The sequence below is a fragment of the Chrysemys picta genome, chromosome 1 (assembly GCF_011386835.1).
Source record: "Chrysemys picta bellii isolate R12L10 chromosome 1, ASM1138683v2, whole genome shotgun sequence".
NCBI classification, from domain to species: domain Eukaryota; kingdom Metazoa; phylum Chordata; order Testudines; family Emydidae; genus Chrysemys; species Chrysemys picta.
In genome coordinates this window covers 358077133-358089497 of record NC_088791.1, presented here as the reverse complement: position 1 = coordinate 358089497, position 12365 = coordinate 358077133, and the positions used below count along the sequence as shown (strand labels likewise).

At 72.8% G+C, this 12365-nt stretch overlaps 1 protein-coding gene across 4 annotated transcripts; it reads right to left on the bottom strand.

Annotated features, from left to right (window-relative positions):
* Window positions 1-1412: 1412 nt before the first annotated feature.
* CCKBR (cholecystokinin B receptor) lies at window positions 1413-10972 on the bottom strand. 4 transcript variants are annotated; one of them, XM_065581932.1, is made up of 5 exons: window positions 10462-10560; window positions 6194-6445; window positions 5581-5802; window positions 4864-4991; window positions 1413-3995 (listed from the first exon to the last, which is right to left on the bottom strand). In XM_065581932.1, the coding sequence occupies exons 1-5, from the start codon at window positions 10491-10493 to the stop codon at window positions 3475-3477; spliced, it is 1155 nt and encodes a 384-aa protein (XP_065438004.1). In that variant the 5' UTR covers window positions 10494-10560; the 3' UTR covers window positions 1413-3474. The 4 variants fall into 4 exon arrangements, with proteins under 4 accessions (XP_065438004.1, XP_065438003.1, XP_065438001.1 ...); XM_065581931.1 differs by having other exon boundaries at window positions 1686-3995; window positions 5581-5830; window positions 10462-10585; XM_065581929.1 differs by lacking the exon at window positions 10462-10560 and adding an exon at window positions 10619-10972 and having other exon boundaries at window positions 1687-3995; window positions 5581-5830.
* Window positions 10973-12365: the final 1393 nt, after the last annotated feature.

Below are 12365 nucleotides of genomic sequence, written 5' to 3'. Positions count from 1 at the left end.
AGATTTGACCTGGGAATGTTGCAGGGGGGTTGCAGTGGGGATGTGGGACTTCCCTTGAAGGAAGCTACCTGAGCTGTAACCTGAGCCAGGAACGGGGGTGGGGAGAATTAACACCTTCTGCCCGGGAGACTGAACAAAGGAGAGGAGCAGCGGGAGGAGTTGGGAGTTTAGTTTCGGTTGGGGCTGGGTGGTGCAACGCAGGGAACCCAAGCTGGGGTCTAAGCTCCCTGAACCTCCCAGAAGGACCTAATTGAGGGGGTCTGGTCGTACCTACACGCTCTGCTTGAGACTGTGTTCCTGTCCTTAAATAAACCTTCTGCTTTACTGGTTGGCTGAGAGTCGCAGTGAATCTCGGGCAGAGGGGTGCAGGGCCCTAACTCCCCCACAATCCGCAACAACTGGGGTCACTGGGGCCAGGCTGGGTGTGGGGGAGTTGGGAGTTCCTGGGGGGCCAGGCTGTGTGGGGGTCACTGGGGGCCAGGCTGAGTGTGGGGGGGTTGGGGCCACCTGAGGGGGGGGGGCAGGCTGTCGGGGGGGGTTGGGGTCACTGGGGGGGCCAGGCTGAGTGTGGGGGGGCTGGGGTCACTGGGGGGGCCAGGCTGTGGGGGGGGGTTGGGGTCACTGGGGGTCCAGGCTGAGTGTGGGGGGGCCAAGGTTCACTGAGGTCTGGCTGGGTGTGGGGGGGTTGGGGGTCACTGGGGGACCCAGACTGTGGGGGGGGGGGCTGAAGGTCACTGGTGGCCAGACTGTGTGTGGGGGGGTTGGGGGTCATTGCAGGGTCCCAGAGGTCCCGCGGGCGGAAGCAGAGCCGGAGCCAGAGCCGTTCCAAGGTGTTTATTATCCACAGGCCCCGTGTGGGGCCAAGCAGCAGCACAGAGACGCGGGGGGCAGGCGGGGGGCACCGGCTGGAGCCAAGACTGGGCCGGGTCACAGATGCAGTGATGGGGGCACTGGCTGGGGGAGGGCGAAGGGGGGCGCCAGCCCCGATCCTGTCCCCCGTCTGTCCGCAGAGGGCTGTGTCCAGCCCTGGGCCCGGCTCCCTCGGGCATCTCCCGGGTGGCCAATGCCAGGCAGTGCCTGCAGCCGGGCACAGGGACACTGGGGGGCTGGAGGACCAGGAGCCCGACCTGCGCTGTCCCCCCAGACCCCAGCAGGCGCTATCCAGCCTGGCTGCTCGGCAGCCTGAGCCCCCCGAGTCAGCCACCTGCTCCCCTGTTACCTGCAGAGACCCCGCCCCAGGCACGGCTACCGCAGGGCCCCCAGAGACCCCGCCCCAGGCACAGCTCCCCTGCTGCCCCCAGAGACTCCGCCCCGGGCACAGCTCCCCTGCTGCCCCCAGAGACTCCGCCCCGGGCACAGCTCCCCCACGGCCCCCAGAGACCCCGCCCCAGGCACAGCTACCGCAGGGCCCCCAGAGACCCCGCCCCGGGCACAGCTCCCCCGCGGCCCCCAGAGACCCCGCCCCGGGCACGGCTCCCCCGCTGTCCCCAGGGACCCCGCCCCGGGCACGGCTCCCCCGCGGGGCCCCCAGAAACCCCGCCCAAAGCACAGCTCTCATGTGACCCCCAGAGACCCCACCCCAGGCACGGCTCCCCCACGGCCCCCAGGGACCCCGCGCCGGGCACAGCTGCCCCGCGGGGCCCCCAGAAACCCCGCCCCAGGCACAGCTCCCCCGCTGTCCCCAGGGACCCCGCCCCGGGCATGGCTCCCCCGCTGTCCCCAGAGACTCCGCCCCGGGCACAGCTCTCATGTGACCCCCAGAGACCCCGCCCCAGGCACGGCTCCCCCACGGGGCCCCCAGGGACCCCGCCCCGGGCACAGCTCCCACGGGGCCCCCAGGGACCCCGCCCCGGGCACAGCTCCCCCGGGGCCCCCAGGGACCCCGCCCCGGCTCCCGCGGGGCCCCCAGAGACTCCGCCCCGGCTCCCGCGGGGCCCCCAGAGACCCCGCCCCGGGCACGGCTCCCCCACGGGGCCCCCAGGAACCCTGCCCCGGGCACGGCTCCCCCGCGGCCCCCAGGGACCCCACCCTGGGAACGGCTCCCACGTTACCCCCAGAGACCCCGCCCCGGGCACGGCTCCCGCGGGGCCCCCAGAACAGGGCTCAGGGACTGGCCAGGGTCTCGCTGGCTCCCCCTCCCCAGGGCACCCCATGGCGCTGGCTGGGCGGCCTCCCTCGCCCTGCCCACCCACTGCCCCTGGGGACCCCCAGCATGCCCTGAGCAGCCTACAGCAACCCCCTTCCTGCACCTGCTCCCCCCGCTCCTGCCCCCCAACCAGGCTCCCAGCTCAGGGACCCTGGAAACGCTCCTGCCCGCTCCCTGAGACCCAGGCGCTGGGGGCTTCATGTCTGCCCCTGGGTGTCCTGCCTGGTGGCCAGCCCCACGGGGGTCAGGCTAACAGCTGGCAGGGGGTGTTTGCTTGCCCAGCCCCCCACCCCAGGACAGGGGCAGCCGGGCACAAGGGGACAGGCTCTGCTGGGGCCTGGGCACATGGGGGGCTGCTCGCTGGAGGCCCAAGGCCCAGCCAGCCATGGGGGGGGGGGAGGGGGAGGTGCTGAGATCACCATGCCTTGGGCCAGAGACCCAGCCCCCTGCTAGCGGGGCTGCAGCAGGCCTGGGGGGCACCAGGAGACGTGCCCCAGACACCTTTCCCTGCCCCCGGGGACAGACGTGCCGAGCCTGCCAGCATCGCCACCCCTCGCTGTGCCCAGGGCAGGGCCCCCAGCTGATGGAGTGCCAGGGCCCCCCAGCAGCCCCCCATCCACAGCCCAGCTAAAGGTGCCAACTGTCTAATCACACAGACCCAAACACTCCACCCCTGCCCGGCCCCTTCTCCAAGGCCCCACCCTGCTCACTCCATCCATCACTCACTCTCCCACTGTCACCAGGCTGGGGCCGGGGTGTGGGATGGGCTGGGGCTGGGGGGTTGGGGTGCAGGAGGGGCTGAGGGCAGGGGGTCAGGGTTGGGGTGCAGGAGGGGCTGAGGGCAGGGGCTCAGGGCTGGGACAGGGGGTTGGGGTGCGGGAGGGGCTGAGGGCAGGGGGTCAGGGCTGGGGTGCGGGAGGGGCTCAGGGCAGGGGCTCAGGGCTGGGGTGCAGGAGGGGCTGAGGGCAGGGGGTCAGGGCTGGGGTGCGGGAGGGGCTCAGGGCAGGGAGTCAGGGCTGGGGTGCGGGAGGGGCTCAGGGCAGGGAGTCAGGGCTGGGGCAGGGGGGTTGGGGTGCGGGAGGGGCACAGCCCCCCATTTCCCGGGCCCCACTTCCAGCACCAGGGAGCCCAGGCATTAGAAGTCCTGGGGGCAGGGAGCCGTTAGAAGTCCAGGGGGCAGCGCAGCCCTGAGGGGGAAGGGGGCAGATGGTTGGGCAGAGGGGACTCCAAGTGGCCCCAGGCTGGTGACGGGGGACGCTAGGGGCTGATGGGGGCGCTAGGGGGGCCCCAGGCTGCTGACGGGGGGCGCTAGGGGCTGACGGGGGGCACTAGGGGGGCCCCAGGCTGCTGACGGTGGTGTAGCTGATCTTGGAGAGGGAGGCGCCGGTGGTAGGCATGTCGTCGTCGGGCGGGGGGCGCCGGGGGCGCCGGGGGCGGCAGCGGGCGAAGGTGGTGGCGAAGGCGGCGCGGAAGCGCCGGTTCATGAAGCAGTAGATGAGCGGGTTGGCGCAGGCCGAGGTGTAGGACAGCAGGTGGATGAAGGAGATGGGGGCGCCCGACAGCACCCGATGGGCCGCGGCCGGGGCGAAGGCGCGCCAGGTGTTGGCGGAGAAGATGGGCAGCCAGCAGAGGAAGAACATCACCACGATGACAACCAGCATGCGGATCACCCGCCTCTTGGCCAGCAGCATGGCCTGCGAGCCGTTGACGCGGGCGCGGTCCTGCTGCCCTGCGCCCGCCCGGCCCAGCAGGCTCAGCTCCAGCGCCCCCCCCGGCCTCGCCAGCTGCACGTAGCAGCCGTCATCCTCCACCCCCGGCGCCAGGGGCTCGGTGCCGCCGTGCTGGAGACCTGGGGAGAGAGCAGAGCCGGGGTCGGCCCGTGTCTTGCAAGGGGTCATAGCAGGGGGCCTGGGAAGGGGATGGGGAGCACCGGGGGCCCCCGGGGTGGATGGGGGGGGGGGTTGGCGGGTGTGAATGAGGGACCCTGGGGGTGGACAGTGTGACGAACTGGGGTTTTATTCATCTTGTTATGGTGCATGTGAGTCTTGCTGTCCTATACCAATACTGTGCATGCCTCAGTTTCCTTGTGTGCTGCACCAATACTTCGGGGGTGGGAATTGGGGTGTGATTTTGCTGAGGTCCTTGGGGCAGGTGAGGCTGCCCAGCTGTTCGCAGCTGCATAACCTGAGACCCAGACTGGCCGAGAGTCACGTCTGACTGCGAAGTGGGGGTGCAGGACCCTCTGGCTCCCCCAGGACCCCGCCTGGGCGGACTCGCTGTGGGAAGTGCACGGAGGGCAGAGGATGCTGAATGCTCCAAGGTCAGACCCAGGAGGTGAAGCCGTGTGAGCTTCTTGCCCTGAAGACAGTCTGCCCCAAGGGAGAGGAGACTCCCCAAAGTCCTGCCTGGCTTTGTGGGGAGCAGTTCCAGAGCATCACCCGGGGACTCTGTGACAGGGTGTGTGGAGGGGGGACACCAGGGGTGAATGCCGGGGTGTGTGGACTGGGGTTCTTGAGGGTGTGTGTGTGTGTGGGGACAGGGGCCCCGGGGGGGGCGTGTGCGGGGACAGGGGGCCCCGGGGGGGGCGTGTGCGGACAGGGGGGCCCCGGGGGGGGCGTGTGCGGGGACAGGGGGCCCCGGGGGAGTGGGTGTGGACAGTGGGCCCCAGGGGAGTGGGTGTGGACAGGGGGCCCGGGGTGTCTCAGGCTCTCACTCACCTGTGGCTTCTCTCTTCACATCCATCTCGAAGCGGATGCCGCGGTAGAGCTCGCGGGAGATGAGTCCGTAGGCTACGGCCATCACCATGCCGGGGATGAAGAAGAGGATGAGGAGCAGCAGGATGTACCTGGGGGGGGGGGGGGAGGGGGACAGCCCGTCACACGGGAGCCCCTCCCCTCCCGGGGCCCTGCTCTGCCCGAGCTCCCTGCGGCCTGGACACCCCCAGTCAGCCGGGCCGGGCCACCCACGCCGGCTGCCCCATCCCAACAGGGGCCCCGGGCAGGGCGTCCGCTGGGCCAGAGCCCAACCCAGGCCCCACTGCGGGGGAGGGGGGGCAGGGCGCTGGGGGCACAGCGGGGTGGGGGGGCACGGGGGGCCCATGACTGGGGCCAGCGGTGCTGGCACTGGGCGAGGCTGGGGGCACAGGAGGATGCACTGGGACACTGCGGGGCACAGGGAGGTGCGCTGGGGGGCACTTGGGGATGCAGTGGGATTCTGGGGGCACAGGGGGGCGCTGGGGGCACAGGGGAATGCAGTGGGATTCTGGGGCACAGGGGGATGCTGGGGGGCACAGAGGGGTGCTGGGGGATGCAGTGGGATTCTGAGGGCACAGGGGGGCGCAGGGGGCACAGGGGGATGCAGTGGGATTCTGGGGGCACAGGGGGATGCTGGGGGGCACAGAGGGGTGCTGGGGGGGCACAGAGGGCCCGACTCACCAGGCCTGTTTGAAGGGCTGGCTGGGCCAGCGGTGCTGGCACTGGGCGAGCCCGGGCCGGGTGGGCACCGTGGTGCTGTAGATGACGTAGGGCAGCATGAGCAGCAGGGACAGCAGCCAGGTGCTGGCGATGACCCGGTAGGCGTGGGAGCGGGTTTGCCACACGCGGGACTGCAGCGGGTTGCAGATGGCGCTGTACCGCTCGATGGCGATCGCCACCAGGCTGAAGGTGGAGACGCTGACGGAGATGCCTGGGGGGGCACACGCCACGTGAGCCCCCCCCGGCTCATGCCCTGCACTGCCCAGCACGGGGGTGCAGGCGAACTGGGCACCCAGCGCCACTCCCAGGGACAGGGAGACAGACCCCAGCTCGATCCCCCCGGCACCAGCACAGGCCCAGATCCCTGCCCCCCAGATCCCCGGCCCTGGCCCCCCAGATCCCCGGCCCCCCAGATCCCTGGCACCCAGATCCCCAACCCCGGCCCCCCAGATCCCTGGCACCCAGATCCCCGGCACCCAGATCCCCGGCCCCCCCGGATCCCGGCACCCCCGGATCCCCAGCCCCACCCCTGCCCCCCTGGATCCCAGCTCCCCCAGATCCCCCCCGCACTCACTCATGAGATAGGCCACGAGCTTGCAGACGGCGGGGCCGAAGACGAAGGTGCCCATGAGGTTGGGCACGAGGGTGAAGGGCATGCAGCACAGCGCCAGCAGCAGGTCGCTCAGCGCCAGCGAGAGCAGGAAGGAGTTGGTGACCGTGCGCAGCCGGCGGTTCAGCACCAGCACCACGATGATCAGCGAGTTCCCGAAGACACTGAGCAGGAAGATCAGCGCGTAGAGCAGGACCCGCACCGTGAACTCCAGGTCTGCGGAGACGGAGAGCAGGGTAACGCCGGGGGCCTGGACGCCTGGGTCCTCCCCGGCTCGGGCAGGGGTAACGCCGGGGGCCAGGACGCCTGGGTCCTCCCCGGCTCGGGCAGGGGTAACGCCGGGGGCCAGGACGCCTGGGTCCTCCCCGGCTCGGGCAGGGGTAACGCCGGGGGCCAGGATGCCTGGGTCCTCCCCGGCTCGGGCAGGGGTAACGCCGGGGGCCAGGACGCCTGGGTCCTCCCCGGCTCAGGGGGAGGCTGGGAGCCAGGACACCCATGATGATGCCTGGGGGCCCCCCACTGACTCTGCCGCAGGATGGCTCCCCCCACCCCGCGCCTGCTGGTCACCCTCCCCATGGCGCAGCCTCCCCTGGCCCCAGGGCAGCCCCCGACTCGCCCACACTGTGTTGGGTTCCTCCCTCTGCCCCCCCCCCGCGCCTGCTGGTCACCCTCCCCACGGCGCTGCCTCCCCTGGCCCCAGGGCAGCCGCAGGCACAATGCCCGGTGGGGACCAGTGTGGCACAACCAACACCCTGGGCACCAAAAGCCCCCAACGCCACACTGGGATCTTCCCTGACCCGCCCCCCCCACTGCGCTGGGCTCCCCCGCCCCGCGCTGGGTCCCCCTGCAATCCCCCCCCCCCCGGCGCCACACTGGGTCCGCTCCCCCTGCCCCCCCACACCCCTGGTCTGGAAAATGAGCGCGGGCAGGGATGGGCCCTGGGAACGCTCAGGGGCCGGAGAGATCCCTGCCCGGGAAGAGCGACCAGGCCGGGCTGGCATAGGGGCGATGGGAGAGACACTCCGGAGTGGGACGCAGAGCGAGGGGGAGTCGCTGACACTCCTCTAGCCCCTGGGCCCCGCTGGCCTGCGGAACTCACCACCACCAGGTCCCCTGGCCGGGTGCAGGCCCTGGCATTGCTGTGGCTATCGAGCCCCCAGAGCGAGGCCAGAGAGGAGCGTGTGTGGGATGTCCCGGGGACAGCTGAGCCACTGGGGCTCCAGGCTCTGGGGGCTGGGCCTGGCCCGGTGGCTCCCACGCCTGCCCTGGACGGCCCCTGAGCTGAACAGGCCAAGGTCACCCAAGGGCCCGACAGCCCAGCGTCCGTCCGCCCGTGACTGGTGCCAGCTGCCGAGCAAATGGCGTCCGGGCAGCGGACGCAGGCGGCTGGAGCCCAGAGGCGCCGTCTGACAGGCCATGGGGCCGGCCCCACAGGAGAGCGGGAGCTGGGGGCCTCCTCGCAGGAACTGTTAACTTGGGTGCGGCGCCGAGACGCTCAGGCCGGGTCCGAGTTTCCCTCCTGCGGGAAGTGCCAGGCTGTGCTCCCCCCTGCCCGTTGGCTCTGCGGGAGGCCAAAGGATCCGGGGTCCCAGCGGACAAGCGACCCCCCCAGGGCTCCCCGGACCCTCTGGGCCAAACACGGGGGAGGTGGCGGCTCATGGTGGCTCCGGTACCGACCCAGGGCCCAGCCCCAGACTCCAATCCAGCCACGGGCTGCGGGTCGGGAGTGAGGGGCAGGATTGGGGGGGGGGGGCAGGGCTGGGCAGGCAGGGGCTGCGGGTCGGGAGTGAGGGGCACCGGCAGGGCTGGGGGGGGGGGCAGGGCTGGGCAGGCAGGGGCTGCGGGTCGGGAGTGAGGGGCACCGGCAGAGCTGGGGGGGGGGGCAGGGCTGGGCAGGCAGGGGCTGCGGGTCGGGAGTGAGGGGCACCGGCTGGGCTGGCAGGGGCTGCAGGTCAGGAGTGAGGGGCACCGGCAGGGCTGGGGGGGGGCAGGGCTGGGCTAGCAGGGGCTGCGGGTCAGGAGTGAGGGGCACCGGCAGGGCTGGGCTGGCAGGGGCTGCGGGTCGGGAGTGAGGGGCACCGGCAGAGCGGGGGGGCAGGGCTGGGCTAGCAGGGGCTGCGGGTCGGGAGTGAGGGGCACCGGCAGAGCTAGGCTAGCAGGGGCTGCGGGTCGGGAGTGAGGGGCACCGGCAGGATTGGGGGGGGGCAGGGCTGCACTAGCAGGGGCTGCGAGTTGGGAGGGAGGGAGCCCGGGGCTGCGGGTCGGGAGTGAGGGGCACCAGCAGGGCTGGGGGGGGCAGGGCTGGGCTGGCAGGGGCTGCGGGTCAGGAGTGAGGGGCACCGGCAGAGCTGGGGGGGGGCAGGGCTGGGCAGGCAGGGGCTGCGGGTCGGGAGTGAGGGGCACCGGCAGAGCTGGGGGGGGGCAGGGCTGGGCAGGCAGGGGCTGTGGTTGGGAGTGAGGGGCACCGGCAGAGCTGGGGGGGGGCAGGGGCTGCGGGTCGGGAGTGAGGGGCACCGGCAGAGCTGGGCTAGCAGGGGCTGCGGGTCGGGAGTGAGGGGCACCGGCAGGGCAAAGTGCCAGACCCACAAACAAGGGACAGACGCTGACCCGTGGACCCAGCTTGCGGCCCAGGCTGGGGCACCCAGTGACACATCTGCCAAGAGCCAGCCTGAGGGGGGGTCGCAGGGACCCCCAGCAGCCCTAGCCCAGCGCCCCCAGGCCGGGGCCAGACCAGTGCCCCCTAAAGGGGCAAGGCCCCAGATTCCAGCACTCGGCCCCCTCCACACACCCCGGGGGAGCAACCCCACCACACACCCCCGGCACACACTGCTCCTATACTTGGGGGGGGGACGACAACAGAACCCACCTTCTCTCTGCCTAGGAGAGAATCACAGCTGGGCTAGCAGGGGCTGTGGGTCGGGAGTGAGGGGCACCGGCAGGGCTGGGCTACCCGGGGGCTGTGGGTCGGGAGTGAGAGGCACCGGCAGGGCTGGGCTAGCAGGGGCTGTGGGTCGGGAGTGAGGGGCACCGGCAGGGCTGGGCTACCCGGGGGCTGTGGGTCGGGAGTGAGGGGCACCGGCAGGGCTGGGCTAGCAGGGGGCTGTGGGTCAGGAGTGAGGGGCACCGGCAGGGCTGGGCTGGCAGGGGCTGCGGGTCGGGAGTGAGGGGCACCGGCAGGGCTGGGCTAGCAGGGGGCTGTGGGTCAGGAGTGAGGGGCACCGGCAGGGCTGGGCTACCCGGGGGCTGCGGGTCGGGAGTGAGGGGCACCGGCAGGGCTGGGCTGGCAGGGGCTGCGGGTCGGGAGTGAGGGACACCGGCAGGGCTGGGCTGGCAGGGGCTGCGGGTTGGGAGTGAGGGACACCGGCAGGGCTGGGCTGGCAGGGGCTGCGGGTCGGGAGTGAGGGGCACCGGCAGGGCTGGGCTGGCAGGGGCTGCGGGTCGGGAGTGAGGGACACCGGCAGGGCTGGGCTGGCAGGGGCTGCGGGTCGGGAGTGAGGGGCACCGGCGGGGCTGGGGGGGGCAGGGGCTGCGGGTCGGGAGTGAGGGGCACCGGCAGGGCTGGGCTGGCAGGGGCTGCGGGTCGGGAGTGAGGGGCACCGGCAGGGCTGGGCTGGCAGGGGCTGCGGGTTGGGAGTGAGGGACACCGGCAGGGCTGGGCTGGCAGGGGCTGCGGGTCGGGAGTGAGGGGCACCGGCAGGGCTGGGCTAGCAGGGGGCTGTGGGTCAGGAGTGAGGGGCACCGGCAGGGCTGGGCTGGCAGGGGCTGCGGGTCGGGAGTGAGGGGCACCGGCAGGGCTGGGGGGGGTCAGGGCTGGGCTGGCAGGGGGCTGTGGGTCGGGAGTGAGGGGCACCGGCAGGGCTGGGGGGGGTCAGGGCTGGGCTGGCAGGGGCTGCGGGTCGGGAGTGAGGGGCACCGGCGGGGCTGGGGGGGGTAGGGGCTGTGGGTCGGGAGTGAGGGGCACCGGCAGGGCTGGGCTGGCAGGGGCTGCGGGTCGGGAGTGAGGGGCACCGGCAGGGCTGGGGGGGAGGGGGGGGAGTCAGGGGCTAGAACAATCTCTCATCTCTCATTTGCAGAACAACCCCCCCGCCCCAAGGCCGGCTCTACCATTTTTGCCCCCCATGTGCTTCGTCCGCCGATGCCTGGAGCCGGCCCTGACCCCCGGGCCACTCCCAGAGGCGGCGGGGTCCCTGCCCCAGACATGTGGGGCGCAGGACGGAGCCCCTGGGACTCACCCCCACTGCGGCAGCAGCGACCCCGGCCGCATCCGAGCCAAGGCCGAGCCCCGAGGCTGGGGGCAGTGCGGGGCGTAGGACACATGGGGCAGCGCCCGCAGGGCGGGGTGGGGACGGAGAGGTGGGAGGCGCGGGGGCGGCGGGGGGCCAGTCTCACCTGCCAGGGGGCCCGGGGAGGGGGGCTCGGTGCGGAGGGGGCCCGGGGGGCCGGTCTCACCTGCGGGGGGGGGCCCGGGCGGGCTCCGCAGCAGGTCGCAGAGGCTCCGGTTCCAGCCCGAGGCGTTGCCGGGGCCCCCCCCGCACAGCAGCCGCTGCAGCGTCTCGTTCGGGCGCCGCGGGTCCAGGGCTCCGGCCGCGCCCATCCCCGGCGCCTCGCGGCGGCGGCTTCCACCGCCCGCTCCGGACCCGCCGCCGCCTCCGCTCGGCTCCAGCGCCGGGACCGACTGAGCCCCGAGCCGGCACCGGCCGCGGATCCGCGAGCGAACAGCGCCCCCTGCCGGGCCCGGCGCCAACAGTGGGGAGGGGCGGGGGGCTGCGGGTCGGGAGTGAGGGGCACCGGCGGGGCTGGGGGGCGCAGGGGGCTGCGGGTCTGGAGTGAGGGGCACCGGCAGGGCTGTGGGGGGCAGGGGCTGTGGGTCGGGAGTGAGGGGCACCGGCAGGGCTGGGAGGGGGCAGGGGGCTGCGGTTGGGAGTGAGGGGCACCAGCAGAGCTGGGGGGGGCAGGGCTGGGCTGGCAGGGGGCTGCGGGTCGGGAGTGAGGGGCACCGGCAGGGCTGGGGGGCGCAGGGGGCTGCGGGTCGGGAGTGAGGGGCACCGGCAGGGCTGTGGGGGGCAGGGGCTGCGGGTCGGGAGTGAGGGGCACCGGCAGGGCTGTGGGGGGCAGGGGCTGTGGGTCGGGAGTGAGGGGCACCGGCAGGGCTGGGAGGGGGCAGGGGGCTGCGGTTGGGAGTGAGGGGCACCAGCAGAGCTGGGGGGGGGCAGGGCTGGGCTGGCAGGGGGCTGCGGGTCGGGAGTGAGGGGCACCGGCAGGGCTGGGGGGGGCAGGGGGCTGCGGTTGGGAGTGAGGGGCACCGGCAGGGCTGGGGGGGGCAGGGGGCTGCGGTTGGGAGTGAGGGGCACCGGCAGGGCTGGGGGGGGCAGGGCTGGGCTGGCAGGGGGCTGCGGGTCGGGAGTGAGGGGCACCGGCAGGGCTGGGGGGGCAGGGCTGGGCTGGCAGGGGGCTGCGGGTCGGGAGTGAGGGGCACCGGCAGGGCTGGGCTAGCAGGGGCTGCGGGTCGGGAGTGAGGGGCACCGGCAGGGCTGGGGGGAGCCCAGGGCTGGAGAACGGCTCCCCTACAGCCCCAGGGTTAGTGAATTGCAGTTCTGGGCACTTTCTGGGGTCCCACACAGGGTCCCTGCGTCTGCCCCAGGCCCCCAGCTCTCATTGGCGGAAACGTGCAGCTCGGAGCTCAGCGAGTGTCACATTTTGGTGCCATCAAACCAAGTTGCGAAACTTATCAAATGCCAAAAAATTAACAAGTGTCCAAATCTGAGGCCCCCTTGGAGCTTGGGGCCCAGGCCAAATGGCACAGTGACCCCCCTCTGATTGGCCCTGGGCCTGGCTGCTCTTGGGGTGGCCAGGTTGTGGGCCTGTAATTTCTTGGCCCCCCAGGATGGGGCGGGGAAAGGGGGGCCCAGGGGTCTGGCTCCCAGGAAAAGCCGCTGGGACCCCAGGTCCATTCAGCGCCCCCTGTCTGGCCCCCGGCATCAGCCTGTGGCGGGTCCATGCCCTACCCCGCAGGGTCACTGGGGGTCATGTAGCTGGGACCCCACGGCCCAGGGCTGGGCCCAGACACACCCACAGGCTGAACGGGGGCCTGGGAGCAGAGACCTGGGTGGGGGCTCCCAGCCAGTTGGGGCCAGGA